Here is a 13550-nt window from a genome sequence, read left to right on the forward strand (position 1 = left end):
GGGGGTGATCAGGGGGTTAAATCTTTATTGGGGGGGTTATCCTAAGTGTAAAAGGAAGGGTAGGGAAGGATGTTTGGTGTGTCTCCCAGGTGGCTTGTGGCAAACTTTAAACAACACTTTTTATGGATATCTTTAAGAAATGGCTTTCTTCTTGCCACTCTTCCATAAAGGCCAGATTTGTGCAGAATATGACTGATTGTTGTCCTATTGACAAAGTCTCCCACCTCAGCTGTAGATCTCTGCAGTTCATCCAGAGTGATCATGGGCCTCTTGGCTGCATCTCTAATCAGTCTTCTCCTTGTATGAGCTGAAAGTTTAGAGGGACGGCCAGGTCTTCGTAGATTTGCAGTGGTCTGATACTCCTTCCATTTCAATATTATCCCTTGCACAGTGCTCCTTGGGATGTTTAAAGCTTGGGAAATCTTTTTGTATCCAAATCAGGCTTTAAACTTCTCTACAACAGTATCACAGACCTGCCTGGTGTGTTCCTTGTTCTTCATGATGCTCTCTGCGCTTTAAACGGACCTCTGAGACTATCACAGTGCAGGTGCATTTATACGGAGACTTGATTACACACAGATGGATTCTATTTATCATCATTAGTCATTTAGGTCAACATTGGATCATTCAGAGATCCTCACTGAACTTCTGGAGAGAGTTTGCCTCACTGAAAGTAAAGGGGCTGAATAATTTTGCACGCCCAATTTTTCAGTTTTTTATTTGTCAACAAAGTTTGAAATATCCAATAAATTTAGTTCCACTTTATGATTGTGTCTGCTGGTGGGGGTTTTATTGGAATCTGAAAGGCTCATTTAAAAATAAAGGGACCACAGGTACTGACTCCCCCACGTCCCCCACAATGTCAATGCGTAAGGGGCACAATTTACCCCCACTCATTCACAAAAAAATAGGAAATGGTAAATAAAACCATACACTTTGACAAGTACTTTAATTAAAAAAAAAAAAGTCACACAGTGTAAATTCATAGTCAACATCTAGTGATGCAGATTCTTATCAATCAGGATGCCCAAGGACCCACGCTGACAAATCTGAAACAATGATTTGACACCTGCCGAATGTCATCTTCCATCCCCTGATGAAATATAAGTAAAGTCTCATAAGGAAGAAAAGCTCAGTAAAAAGGTATAAGTAGTGGGGGTGCATCCATCCCGAAATTGTTTCACAAGGAATATCCTGTAGGATGGAACCCAAAAGTGGGCCTCCTGCACGGAAAAAGCGGGGGAATGGGATGTTTCTGATGCTCTTATGTAAACAGTACAGACATATAGTCAAATATTAAAGTAAAGCAGAAGATGTAGATAGAATAAAAAGATATATCCTTTATTAACACATATAAATCACATATAAAATTTACAAAATTGTATACGGCATATATACATATGTATATATGCCGTATACAATTTTGTAAATTTTGTAAATTTTATATGTGATTTATATGTGTTAATAAAGGATATATCTTTTTATTCTATCTACATCTTCTGCTTTACTTTAATATTTGACTATATGTCTGTACTGTTTACATAAGAGCATCAGAAACATCCCATTCCCCCGCTTTTTCCGTGCAGGAGGCCCACTTTTGGGTTCCATCCTACATGATATTCCTTGTATAAGTAAAGTCTCCTGATGACATCATTGACCATACATGGACATGACCATATTTGTTCAGTGAAATCATGGGAGTCCCAGTGGCATGATAGATCAAATAAGGTCTTATCCATATATGGTCAGTGACTCCACCTTGGGACCCCGTCCCTTTGATTACATTGTGGCAGATTGCATGAATATTGACATATTCGCAAAGTGAATTTTTTATAAATTGACACCTAAGTGTATACATTTGTTTTGTTCCTGATGAAAGAACAGCAGTAATACAATTTTATTGCATGGTCAATGTCATTGTAATAGTTATTGATGATTTTTTTTTTTTTGTCTGATTTACAATGTAGCATTGTCTGGAGCCTGTTTTCATGGTTAAACCTGATCAATGCAATTTTCTTTCATTATCACTGTATTTATTTATGTGACATTACACCTGTATGATGTTCAAAATCTTCGATTGAATTATTTTTCAAATACCATAACTTGTCTCTATCCCTAAAGCTTTGGACTACCCAGTTCTCTCTAGCAGTAGTTGCAAAATGCCCCCACCTGCAGCTCCACGCCACACACAGATTGGCATAATGCTATTGCAAATAATTATATTAGCAAAAATGCTGACTTGCGGTTTTAGAATGGACATTAGGCATTGTAGGCCTGTGCCTATGGGCAACAGGGAGGCAAGGAGGTGGCTGTTATTAGTTTAAGTTACATGTGTTACACAGTTTTGCCATCATCAATAGAAATAGTTAAAGTGATACTAAAGTTTTGTTTTTTTTTGTTTTTTTTTTTGTTTTGTTTTGTTTTTTTTTCGTTAAAAATAACAAACATGTTATACTTACCTGCTCTGTGCAGTGGTTTTGCACAGAGCAGTCCAGATCCTCCTCTTCTCCGGTCCCTCTTTGGCTCTCCTGGCCACTCCTTCCTGTTGAGTGCCCCCACTGCAAGCAGCTTGTTATGGGGGCACCTGAGCCGAGCCTCAGCTCCCTGTGTCCATTCAGACACAAAGCCACAGCCTGGCCCCGCACCATTCTCTCTTTATTGGCTTACTGACATTGATTGATAGCAGCAGGAGCCAATGGCACTGCTCTGCTGTCTCAACCAATGAGGAGGGGAGTCCCAGACAGCCATATCTTTAATGCATAGAATGCATTAAGATAAAAAAAAAAAAAAAACCTTCCCTTTTACAACCACTTTAACTTAAAGAAGCTTTTTTACACTATTTTTACAATATGCTAAGCCAGGGTTTGGGCCCATAAAACAAGAAAATGCCTTGTGTAGAGGGGGTACATCTGCTGTTGGCAGTCTATTGCATCTTCCATCCTCCTAGGGAGTGTAAATTTTTCTAACGTCTTTGGTAATTACTATTCACTGTTATTTTTGTTTTTCTGACCTTTCTTGTCTTTGTTTTTTTTTTTCCTTTCTTTGTTTAGGATCTACAGTTAGACTATGGACAAGGACCACAGAGTGGCTATTTTCTTGGGGGAAACAAGTAAGTTGCCACAAAAGGCTAAGGATTCATACAATTATTGACATATTAATCTTTACTTTGCACTTATATTTTTTAAAACCTAACTCCAGTCATACACAGTTCAGTTATGGGCACCAGTTCATAAAAAGGATATCGGGGAACTGGAGAAAGTGCAGAGAAGGGCAACCAAACTGATAAGAGGCATGGAGGAGCTCAGCTATGGACAATGATTAGCTGAACTGTATTTATTCTCTCTTGAGAAGAGGAGATTAAGGGGGATATGATCAACATGTATAAATACATAATAGGTCCATACAGTATCTCTCAAAAGTGAGTACACCCCTCACATTTTTGCAAATATTTTATTATATCTTTTCATGTGTCAACACGGAAGAAATTACACTTTGCTACAATGTAAAGAAGTGAGTGTACAGCTTGTTAAACAGTGTACATTTGCTGTCCCCTCAAAATAACTCAACACACAGCCATTATTGTCTAAACCACTGGCAACAAAAGTGAGTACACCCCTGAGGTAAAATGTCCAAATATGGCCCAAAGTGTCAAGATTATGTGTGGCCTTAACCCTCTTGGGCATGGAGTTCAACAGAGCTTCACTGGTTGCCGCTGGAGTCCTCTTCCACTCTTCCATGATGACAGCACGGAGCTGGTGGATGTTAGAGACCTTGCGCTCCTCCACCTTCCATTTTAGGATGCCCCACAGATGCTCAATAGGGTTTAGGTCTAGAGACATGCTTGGCCAGTCCATCACCTTTACCCTCAGCTTCTTTAGCAAGACCGTGGTCGTGTTGGAGGTGTGTTTGGGGTCATGTTGGAATACTGTCCTGCAGCCCAGTCTCTGAAGGAAGGGGATCATGCTCTGCTTCAGTATGTCACAGTACATGTTGGCATTCATAGTGTCTTGGAGGTGTGTTTGGGGTTGTTACCATGTTGGAATACTGTCCTGCAGCCCAGTCTCTGAAGGGAGGGGATCATGCTCTGCTTCAGTATGTTACAGTACATGTTGCCATTATAGGTTCCCTCAATGAACTGTAGTTATCCTGTGCCAGCAGCACTCATGCAGCCCAGGACCATGACACTCCCACCACCATGCTTGGCTGTAGACAAGACACACTTGTCTTTGTGCTTGCAAACAGAGAACCGAGGTCATGGGACTTTAAATGAGGCAGGTCACGAACTGAGATATACAAAAATACAATCTAAACGTAATAATTTATTATAAATACAGTAATTGATAAAATTGTTGACAGCAGTTAAAGTACATGGTCAACATTAAATGTTGCATCTATGCATCTAAGTAGCTCTACGCGTTCTGTGGATCCCTGTCCACTCATCAGGAGCTTAAAGCCAACGAATTACCCATAACTGTATAATATGTGGGTTTGTATAAAAATACACGAAATCTCAAAGAAAAAAAAAAAAACCTGGGGGGGGGGGGGGAATGAATGCACAAGGGCAGACGTCTGATCCGGGCCATGGCAAGGATGAACTACCCAGTCCAAAGGGCTATATATATATATACATTAAAAAGTGAAAAGCATATGCTAATAAGTAGAAAGGTAGAGATTAGTGTCTAATAATGTGTTCACCAAAGCAATGGGAAATTCAAAGGTACTGAGGGAGATCCGTGAAAGACACCAAACAGTGCTCAGTGATCAAGGGGTAAAATGGAGGTAAAGACCATAGTGCATAGTGAAAAAAAACAAACAAAACAAACTAGATGACCAAAAGGTATGACCAGAAATTGTGATCAAAGTGAGAAATATAGTGCGAAAGCCTGATTGATCGCAGCTAAATAACCCCAGAAAACAAGGGCGGAGCCCTGGCAAGAGCTAAACAGAATGAGAACCTGATTGGCGTTTGGCGTATGTGCCGCATTGCCCGGTGCTCTTTCCACCTGAAGCCGGGGGGGGGGGGCGGGCCATCATGACCCGTTTCCGGCGCATGCACCGGATGTGGGATGTTTCCTTTTGTCCCTTTTTTCCGGTGTTTACATGGCGCTGGCAGGGCTCCGCCCTTGTTCTCTGGGGCTATTTAGCTGCAGTCAATCGTGCCCTCATTCTGGTCAGCTCTTCATGTGGTGGGGATTTTGGAAGCACCTACTGAAAACTTTTCACACTACTGGTAAAATCTTTGTGGGGTCTTTGTCACCCTCATTGCACTATATTTCTCATACCTTTTGGTCATCTAGTTTTTTTTTTGTTTTTTTTCACTATGCACTATGGTATTTACCTCCATTTACCCCTTGATCTCTGAGCACTGTTTGGTGTCTTTCACGGATCTCCCTCAGTACCTTTGAATTTCCCATTGCTTTGGTGAACACATCAGACACTAATCTCTACCTCTCTACTTATTAGCATATACTTTTTACCTTATATATATATATATATATATATATATATATATATATTTCTCTATCGCTCATTGACAGACGTAGTCCTCGGTGATACAGCACCTTCGGGTTATGTTGCCTCCACAGGAGCAGGACTAGACAGGAAATAAAAATGCTCTGGCCACACCCCAGGGGCAGTCCCCGAGGGTATATCCTCTCTCTCTCCGCCTACCCCTATATTATCTGACACCTCTGACTCAGATTCAGAGATGGTCACTGCAGCTGCAGGTCCCTCTGCAAGGGCTGTTACCTCAGGTAAAGCTCCCTCAGACAGTGAGGAGGACGTTCCTTCTCCCGCTATAATTCAGGAAGAAGCATTGGTGGACGCACTAGTTGTGGCAGTGCGGGAAACCTTAAGACTTGAGGTTTTAACGGCAGAGGCAACTGAAACAGAGATTCCCTTTGGTACTAACAAGCCCATCAAAACGGTGAAGGTTTTTCCTGTACCCAAGTGTTTTGGTAATAAAATTAAAGGAGAATGGGAGCATTCTAAGCGTACCTTTACGATTTCCAAGCGTATTGCTAGACGCTATCCATTTGAGGAATCCTTCATTAAGAAATGGACGGTACCACCAGTAGTGGATCCACCCATTTCCAGGCTGAATAAAGCCACGGTTATCCCAGTGGAGGACACTTCGTCCTTTAAGGATCCGGTGGATCGGAAGATGGAAGCAGAGTCCCGCACTATCTTCTCTCTGATAGGGTCAGCATTTAGACCAGTAATTGTTATTGGTCTAGTTTCCCAGACACTTACGGAATGGGCGAGATTGGTACGCCAAGACCTTAGGGGAAAAGATATTCCCCAGGAAACATCTGATTTGATGGAACAGATTATACAAGGGCTACAGTTTATCTGTGACGCAGCCTTGGACACTACTCCCCTATTAGGGCATGCATCTATGTCAGCGGTAATCCTCAGACGTGTGCTGTGGTTAAAATGCTGGTCAGCTGACCTAGGTACCAAAAAGACCTTGACGAATCTCCCCTTTCAGGGGAATCGTCTATTTGGGGCCACCCTAGATGAAATTATTAAGGATGCCACTGGGGGCAAGAGCACTTTTTTGCCACAGGCTGCTAAAGCTAAGGGACCTCGCAACAAGCGAGGACCTTTCTTTACCGCCCATAAAGGGTACGTACGCCCGGCTGGAACAAGCGGGAAAGGCAAGACTCCTCCAGGAGGGTTCAAGAAAGGCTGGTCGGACAAACAGAGGACCGACTCAGCCAAACCCGAAGCAAAGGATTACACAGCCTGAAGGTGCGCCCCCACCCGGGTTGAGGGTGGGGGGACGTTTTCACCGGTATTCAGGATATTAGATCGAGCATCGACTACCACTACCGGTGCGATTCTTCCCTTCCAACATTTAAGTACTACAGGGAGCGGTAGTCACCGTTCCCTGAATAGATCTTTTCCTTTACCTTTTCCTAAGATTAGTCTCTATTCTCCACAGGAATCGGATCTGGTTGACCAGACAGACCAAGAAGCCTCTAGCCGGGTGACTTCGGTCCCTGAGGTTCAACCAGAAAAGATCACCCTTCCTGATAGGAATCAGGTATCTGATAAATGTGTGGGAACAGAAAACGACCAGACTTTCTCGGATGGTCGGGGCCAGATAGCTCTAGGGACGCCTGGTTCAGATCCAGTCAGCGCCAGTGGTCCTAGAAATTCTAGGCTGGCCTCGTCAAGCCGGCCTGGCCGACTTGGACATGCTAGTCGCAGACGTTCCGTGGGAACTTCGTCTCAGGGAATGTCTGTGGTCTCAAGGACCAATTTACCATTGTGCTTTACAGTCGCTGGTTTTAATGGCCTGGCCATTGAGACCCAAGTACTGAAGGACAGAGGGTTGTCAGCTTCAGTCATTCCTACCCTTATTAAAGCAAGGAAAGCGACTTCCAGCAAGGTCTATTATCACACATGGAAGACTTATATTGCGTGGTGCGAATCTTTAGGATTTCCTCCACGTACCTATTCGGTGACTCGAATATTGGCTTTTTTGCAAAAAGGGGTTGAGCAGAAACTAGCCTTGAGCACCATCAAGGGTCAAGTTTCAGCATTAGCAATCTTCTTTCAGAAACCTTTAGCTACCAAGTCCTTGGTGCGGAATTTCATCCAGGGGGTGCGGCACCTGGCTTCACCAGTCCGCGCGCCCTTACCGCCCTGGGATCTTAATTTAGTTTTGTCGGTTCTACAGAAACCTCCCTTTGAAAACATCAGGGAGATTCCCTTGCTTACTTTATCCCAGAAGGTGGCCTTCTTGGTGGCTATCACTTCTGCTCGCAGGGTGTCAGAACTGGCTGCATTATCATGCCAGTCCCCATACCTAGTGATTCATAGGGATAAGGTAGTACTTCATCCTAAGCCATCCTTTCTTCCTAAGGTGGTTTCAGATTTTCATCTGAATGAAGATATTGTACTACCTTCCTTGTGTCCTCAGCCCAATCATCATCGGGAACATGCGTTGCATTCCTTGGATGTGGTTCGGGCAATCAGGGTATACCTGAAAGCTACGGAATCATTCCATAAGACGGATTCACTTTTTGTGATCACGGATGGCCCCAGAAAGGGGTTGCCTGCATCTGCCGCGACCATTGCCAAATGGATTAGACAGACGGTGGTACAGACTTATTCTATTAAGGGTCAGAGTCCTCTGTTCCCTGTTAGGGCGCACTCCACTCGAGCGCTCAGTACTTCCTGGGCCTTTCGCCATCAGGCGTCAGTGGTCCAGGTATGTAAGGCGGCCACATACGGTACATACCTTTACAAAATTCTATAAAATTGATGTGATGGCATCGGCGGATGCCTCATTTGGCCGCAAGGTTTTGCAGGCCGCAATTTGAGGAGACCGGTGGTCTACCTCGAGGGTTTTTTCTGTTTGAAAAATGTATTTTTGTTGAGTCTCATCATTAAGGATGAGCATTGTAAACTTCTAGTTGGCACCGGTTGGGCCTTCTAGATTGGGATTTGATTTCCATTTTCCCACCCCTCATTTGTGATACTGCTCTGGGACTTCCCGAAGGTGCTGTATCACCGAGGACTACGTCTGTCAATGAGCGATAGAGAAAAATGGATTTTTGTAAAATCTTACCGTAAAATCCTTTTCTCTTAGCTCATTGACAGACGTAGTCCCCGCCCCTCTGTTTTTGAGTTGGGTTGGGTTAAATTCTCTAAGCACTGCTTTTGTGACATAACTGATTTGCTGTGGCGGAGAGACAGAGGATATACCCTCGGGGACTGCCCCTGGGGTGTGGCCAGAGCATTTTTATTTCCTGTCTAGTCCTGCTCCTGTGGAGGCAACATAACCCGAAGGTGCTGTATCACCGAGGACTACGTCTGTCAATGAGCTAAGAGAAAAGGATTTTACGGTAAGATTTTACAAAAATCCATTTATAAAAACATTTTAGATTAGCTCCTGTCTACATGTATGTTGACTTCTCACGGAATGATTTTATATGTCCTGGTTTGCCTTCCGGCTGCCTTCCCAACTCTTCCCTCCCCTCCCCCTTTGGACTGGGTGGTTCATCCTTGCCACGGCCCCGGATCAGACGTCTGCCATGGTGCGTTCATTTCTCCCCCCCCCAGATGCTGGGTATATTTCTCTTACGTCCTCCGACAGTCGCCGCCTCTTCATATTCGTCACATATGGGGTATTAGACTTTGCTCCGAAGGAGTAGCTAGGCAACAGAATATGTTAACAATAAAGCTTTAACATATCCCACCCTCAAGGGGTGGTCCCCTCAGTCAATACCCTCCTACTTCCTGCAACCATATCTCAGTTTTAATGTCTAGCTTGTCAGGAGTGGCTGGCTCTCTCTGTGCTGGGACTTTTTGTCCCAGACTCTTTCTTCTTTTTGAGGTGGCGATCACTTCGGCTCGCAGAGTGTCGGAACTGGCGGCTTTGTCCTGCAAGTCTCCGTACCTGGTTGTTCATTTGGATAAGGTGGTCTTGCGACCTAATCCTTCTTTTCTGCCGAAACGAGTTTCGGAATTCCATCTTAACGAGGATATTGTTTTGCCTTCGTTGTGCACGAAGCCTAAACATCCAAAGGAGGTGAGATTGCATTCTCTGGATGTTGTTCGGGCGATTAGGGTTTACCTTAAATCGACTGAGTCTTTTCGAAAGACGGACTCCTTGTTTGTTCTTCCAGAGGGTCCTCGGAAGGGCATGGCGGCTTCCGCCTCTACCATTGCCAAATGGATCAGGCAGACCATTGAACAGGCCTATGCCTTGCAGGGGAAGGTTCCCCCTGTGCCTGTGAAGGCGCACTCTACTAGGCTTCCTTTGGCCGCAAGGTTCTTAGTGCGGCTGTTCCCTAGGGTCCCTTGTTGGGGCCTCCTGGCTGTTGGGATAAGTTTTGTATCCCCTGGTTTTTTGTCTTTTCCTGGGTTGTTGCTCCTGTTGAGCACTTATTTTTGCTGTTGCCCAGCTGGTTTCCTTCCTTTGGTAAGGTTCCTTTCTTTGATGTGGAGACTGCGTTGCCTTTCGGCGCGGATGCGTTTCCCACCCCTCATGTTTGCACTGCTTTGGGACGTCCCCATATGTGACGAATATGAAGAGGCGGCGACTGTCGGAGGACGTAAGAGAAAACGGAATTTTTGTAAAATCTTACCTGTAAAATTCCTTTCTCTGAGTCCTCCGACAGTCGCCGCCCCCGCCCCTCTTTTGGGGTTTGAATGTATACTCTACTGCTATTCCACTAAAACTGAGATATGGTTGCAGGAAGTAGGAGGGTATTGACTGAGGGGACCACCCCTTGAGGGTGGGATATGTTAAAGCTTTATTGTTAACATATTCTGTTGCCTAGCTACTCCTTCGGAGCAAAGTCTAATACCCCATATGTGACGAATATGAAGAGGCGGCGACTGTCGGAGGACTCAGAGAAAGGAATTTTACAGGTAAGATTTTACAAAAATTCCGTTTTTTGATGCCGACAGATTTTCAATTGGATTCAGGTCTGGGCTCTTGCTGGGCCATTCCAAAACTTTAATCTTCTTCAAGTGAAGCCATTCCTTTGTTGATTTGGATGTATGCTTTGGGTCGTTGGCATGCTGAAAGATTTCCTCTTCATGTTCAGCTTTCTAGCAGAAGCCTGAAAGTTTTGTGCCAGTATTTTCTGGTATATGGAACTGTTCATAATTCCCTCTACCTTGACTAAGGCCCTTTTTCCAGCTGAAGAAAAACAGGCCCAAAGCATGATGCTTGCCACCACCAGGCTTCACTGTGGGTACGGTTTTCTTTTGGTGATGTGCAGTGTTGTTTTTGTGCCAAAGGCATCTTTTGGAATAATGGCCAAAAAGTTCAACCTTGCTTTCATCAGGCCATAACACATTTTCCCATATGCTTTTGGGAGACTTCAGATGTGTTTTTGCAAAATTTAGCCGGGCTTGGATTTTTTTCTTGGTAAGAAAAGGCTTCCATCTTGCCACTCTACCCCATAGCCCAGACATATGAAGAATTCAGGAGATTGTTGTCACGTGTACCACACAGCCAGTACTTGCCAGTTATTCCTGCAGCTCCTTTAATGTTGCTGTAGGCCTCTTGGCGGTCTCCCTGACTAGTTTTCTTCTTGTCTTTTCATCAAATTTGTAGGAATGTCCAGTTAGTGGTAATGTCACTGTTGTGACATATTTTCTTCACTTGATGATTACTGTCTTCACTGTGTTCCATGGTATATCTTATGCCTTGGAATTTTTTTTGTACCCTTCTGACTGATAATACCTTTTAACAATGAGATCCATCTGATGCTTTGGAAGCTCTCTGTGAACAATGGCTTTTGCTGTAGGATGCAACTAAGAAAATGTTAGGAAAGACCTATTAGAACAGTGGAACTTTATTTGGGGTTAATCAGAGGCCCTTTAAATAATGGCAGGTGTGTACTGACTTCTATTTAACATGAGTTTGAATGTGATTGCTTAAAGCGGAGCTCCGGGCACAAAAACAACTTTTTTTTTGTGCCCATCCGCTTGGTCTCCTTCACCTGAAAAGGAATTGGATAGTTAGGCATTTTTTTTTTTCACTCACCTTGTATTTGTAGATTGAAAATACTCACCTCAGTGAACTTCCTCCCTCAGCGCCGCAGCTCCGCCGTCACTTCCTGTCTTGCGATGATTCCTGGGAGCTGAACGTCATCGCTCCCAGGAATCAATGCGACGGCGCCGGCCCCACTCGTCACTTCCGGGGCGACGCCGCATTGCCCCGCTAAACAGCTATTGGGCATGCCCAGAAGCTGTGGAGGAATGCGGCGCCGCACCGGAAGTGAAGAGAGGGGCCGGTGCAGGCGCATTCTGGGACAAGAAGACACGGAAGAGGACGCCGAGGAGGATCGCGCTGGCTTCAGCTGCCCACAACAGAGATGGCAACGCTGTGGAAGAAATTTTATAAGTATATCTTCTAAAAGTATATAAGTATTTCTTCTAAAAGGTAAGTGCGAACCGGGACAGATCAGAGGCTAGCCATTGTGGAATGTACTAGCCCTGACTGTCCCGGGGGTATGTTTGTTGAAAAATGGTTTCTGTGCCCGGAACTCCGCTTTAATTCTGAACACAGCTACATCCCTGGTTATAAGAGGGTGTGCACACCTATGTCTCAATTTTTTTACATCACGGAAACCTGACATTTTAATAGGGGTGTGAGGACTTTTTATATCCACTGTACATGATCCGGCGCACAGGCTGCCACCCTTTATCAATAAAACTTAAAATGATTAAGAAAATGTACCCCCCTTCGAGACCAGGCCATTTGTGGAGATTTGGCACTGCATTACTATAACTGACAATTGTTTGGTCATGCAACGCTGTACCCCAAGAAAATGTCCTTTTTTTTCACAGCAGAAGCAAGCTGCCGGTGGTGTGCATCCACGCCCTTACCCAAAAGTGTCAAATCATGTATATATACGTGATCCGGCGCACAGGCTGCTGCCCTTTAGCAGTAGAACTGCTATAAGGCAGACCTAAAGCGGGTAAGATAAGAACTTTGACTTACTGTAAATTCCATATCTTGGAGTAAAATACAAGACACAGACCACCCTAATTTCTTCCTTGGTTGCTTTGCATTGCTTTCTACAAAAGGGTTCAAGGAGTGGAGTAGGGTTATAGGGGAGGCACCTGTGTGGCATGTCTTCTAATGCTTTTTAGTGTCCAATCACCAGAAGGTACCAACTTTATAACCCAGGGTTAATGAATACTCCTACATTATGTACTGTACTGTAAGATGTGGAATTTGCAGGTACATCAAAATTCCTTTTATTTCAGTTTTAGTAACCACAAGTTTAGAAAAAGGACTGACCACACCAAAGAAGCTTGTATACACAACCAGGCCAATAGATACCTCTGCAGTACTTGCAGAATCCATCCAAATAAACGTTTTCAGAAACAAAACAATCAGTACAAGCATAAAAGCTGTACTGAAATTTCAATGAAAAATATCCTACAATACAAAGATAAAAAATGAATTGACATATACCTTTAGTAACTACATAGAATCCAGCTCCAGGTGGTATAAAAAAGATGATAAAAAAAGCTGCAGGCCATAACAAAGAACATCTGAAAGAAATTCTCCTACCACCCATGAGGATTCTGACCTTCAGAAATGGCTGCAAACTCAGCCATATTATTCCACCCAAAAAATGCCAACCAGTGTTACTTTGGTGAAATAGGACAGGAATTACAAAAAAGGACGAATCTACCAGACTAAACCATATCAGGATATGAGCAAGATAATTAGCACACCCCTGTGGAGCAATATTTCTCACTTTATAGAAAACAGGAGTCACAAGAATCGAATGGGCGTCCCTCGACTTGAAATGTTTCGGGATCATGGACAGAATCGCGGCAATTCTGCCCGCGATCCGAAACGCCTGTCTGTGAATGGAGCCTTAGCCTAATTGCAGATTCGGTCTTAACATTTTGCTAAGCCTCTCTGTTCCAGTACTGCTTGGACCTAGAGGGTAGACGCCCAAAAGCCTATCCTGAACAATTACCAGATAGTTAAAAAAAATATATATATATATAACCGACACCTTAACCACAAAAAAGAGAAATGTCAACACTCCTTTAGA

At 43.9% G+C, this 13550-nt stretch overlaps 1 protein-coding gene across 6 annotated transcripts in view; it reads left to right on the forward strand.

The window, feature by feature from the left end:
- The window catches only part of MAP4K3 (mitogen-activated protein kinase kinase kinase kinase 3), an 883599-nt gene that overhangs the window by 531763 nt on the left and 338286 nt on the right, over positions 1-13550 (forward strand). For all 6 annotated transcript variants that reach the window (XM_082251934.1, XM_082251933.1, XM_082251935.1 and 3 more), the window contains one exon: positions 3051-3109. In XM_082251934.1, the coding sequence (XP_082108060.1) occupies positions 3051-3109 (59 nt within the window). The remainder of the gene's footprint in view (positions 1-3050; positions 3110-13550) is intronic.

The sequence above is a fragment of the Pelophylax lessonae genome, assembly GCF_965119305.1.
Source record: "Pelophylax lessonae genome assembly, chromosome: 3".
Classification (NCBI taxonomy): domain Eukaryota; kingdom Metazoa; phylum Chordata; class Amphibia; order Anura; family Ranidae; genus Pelophylax; species Pelophylax lessonae.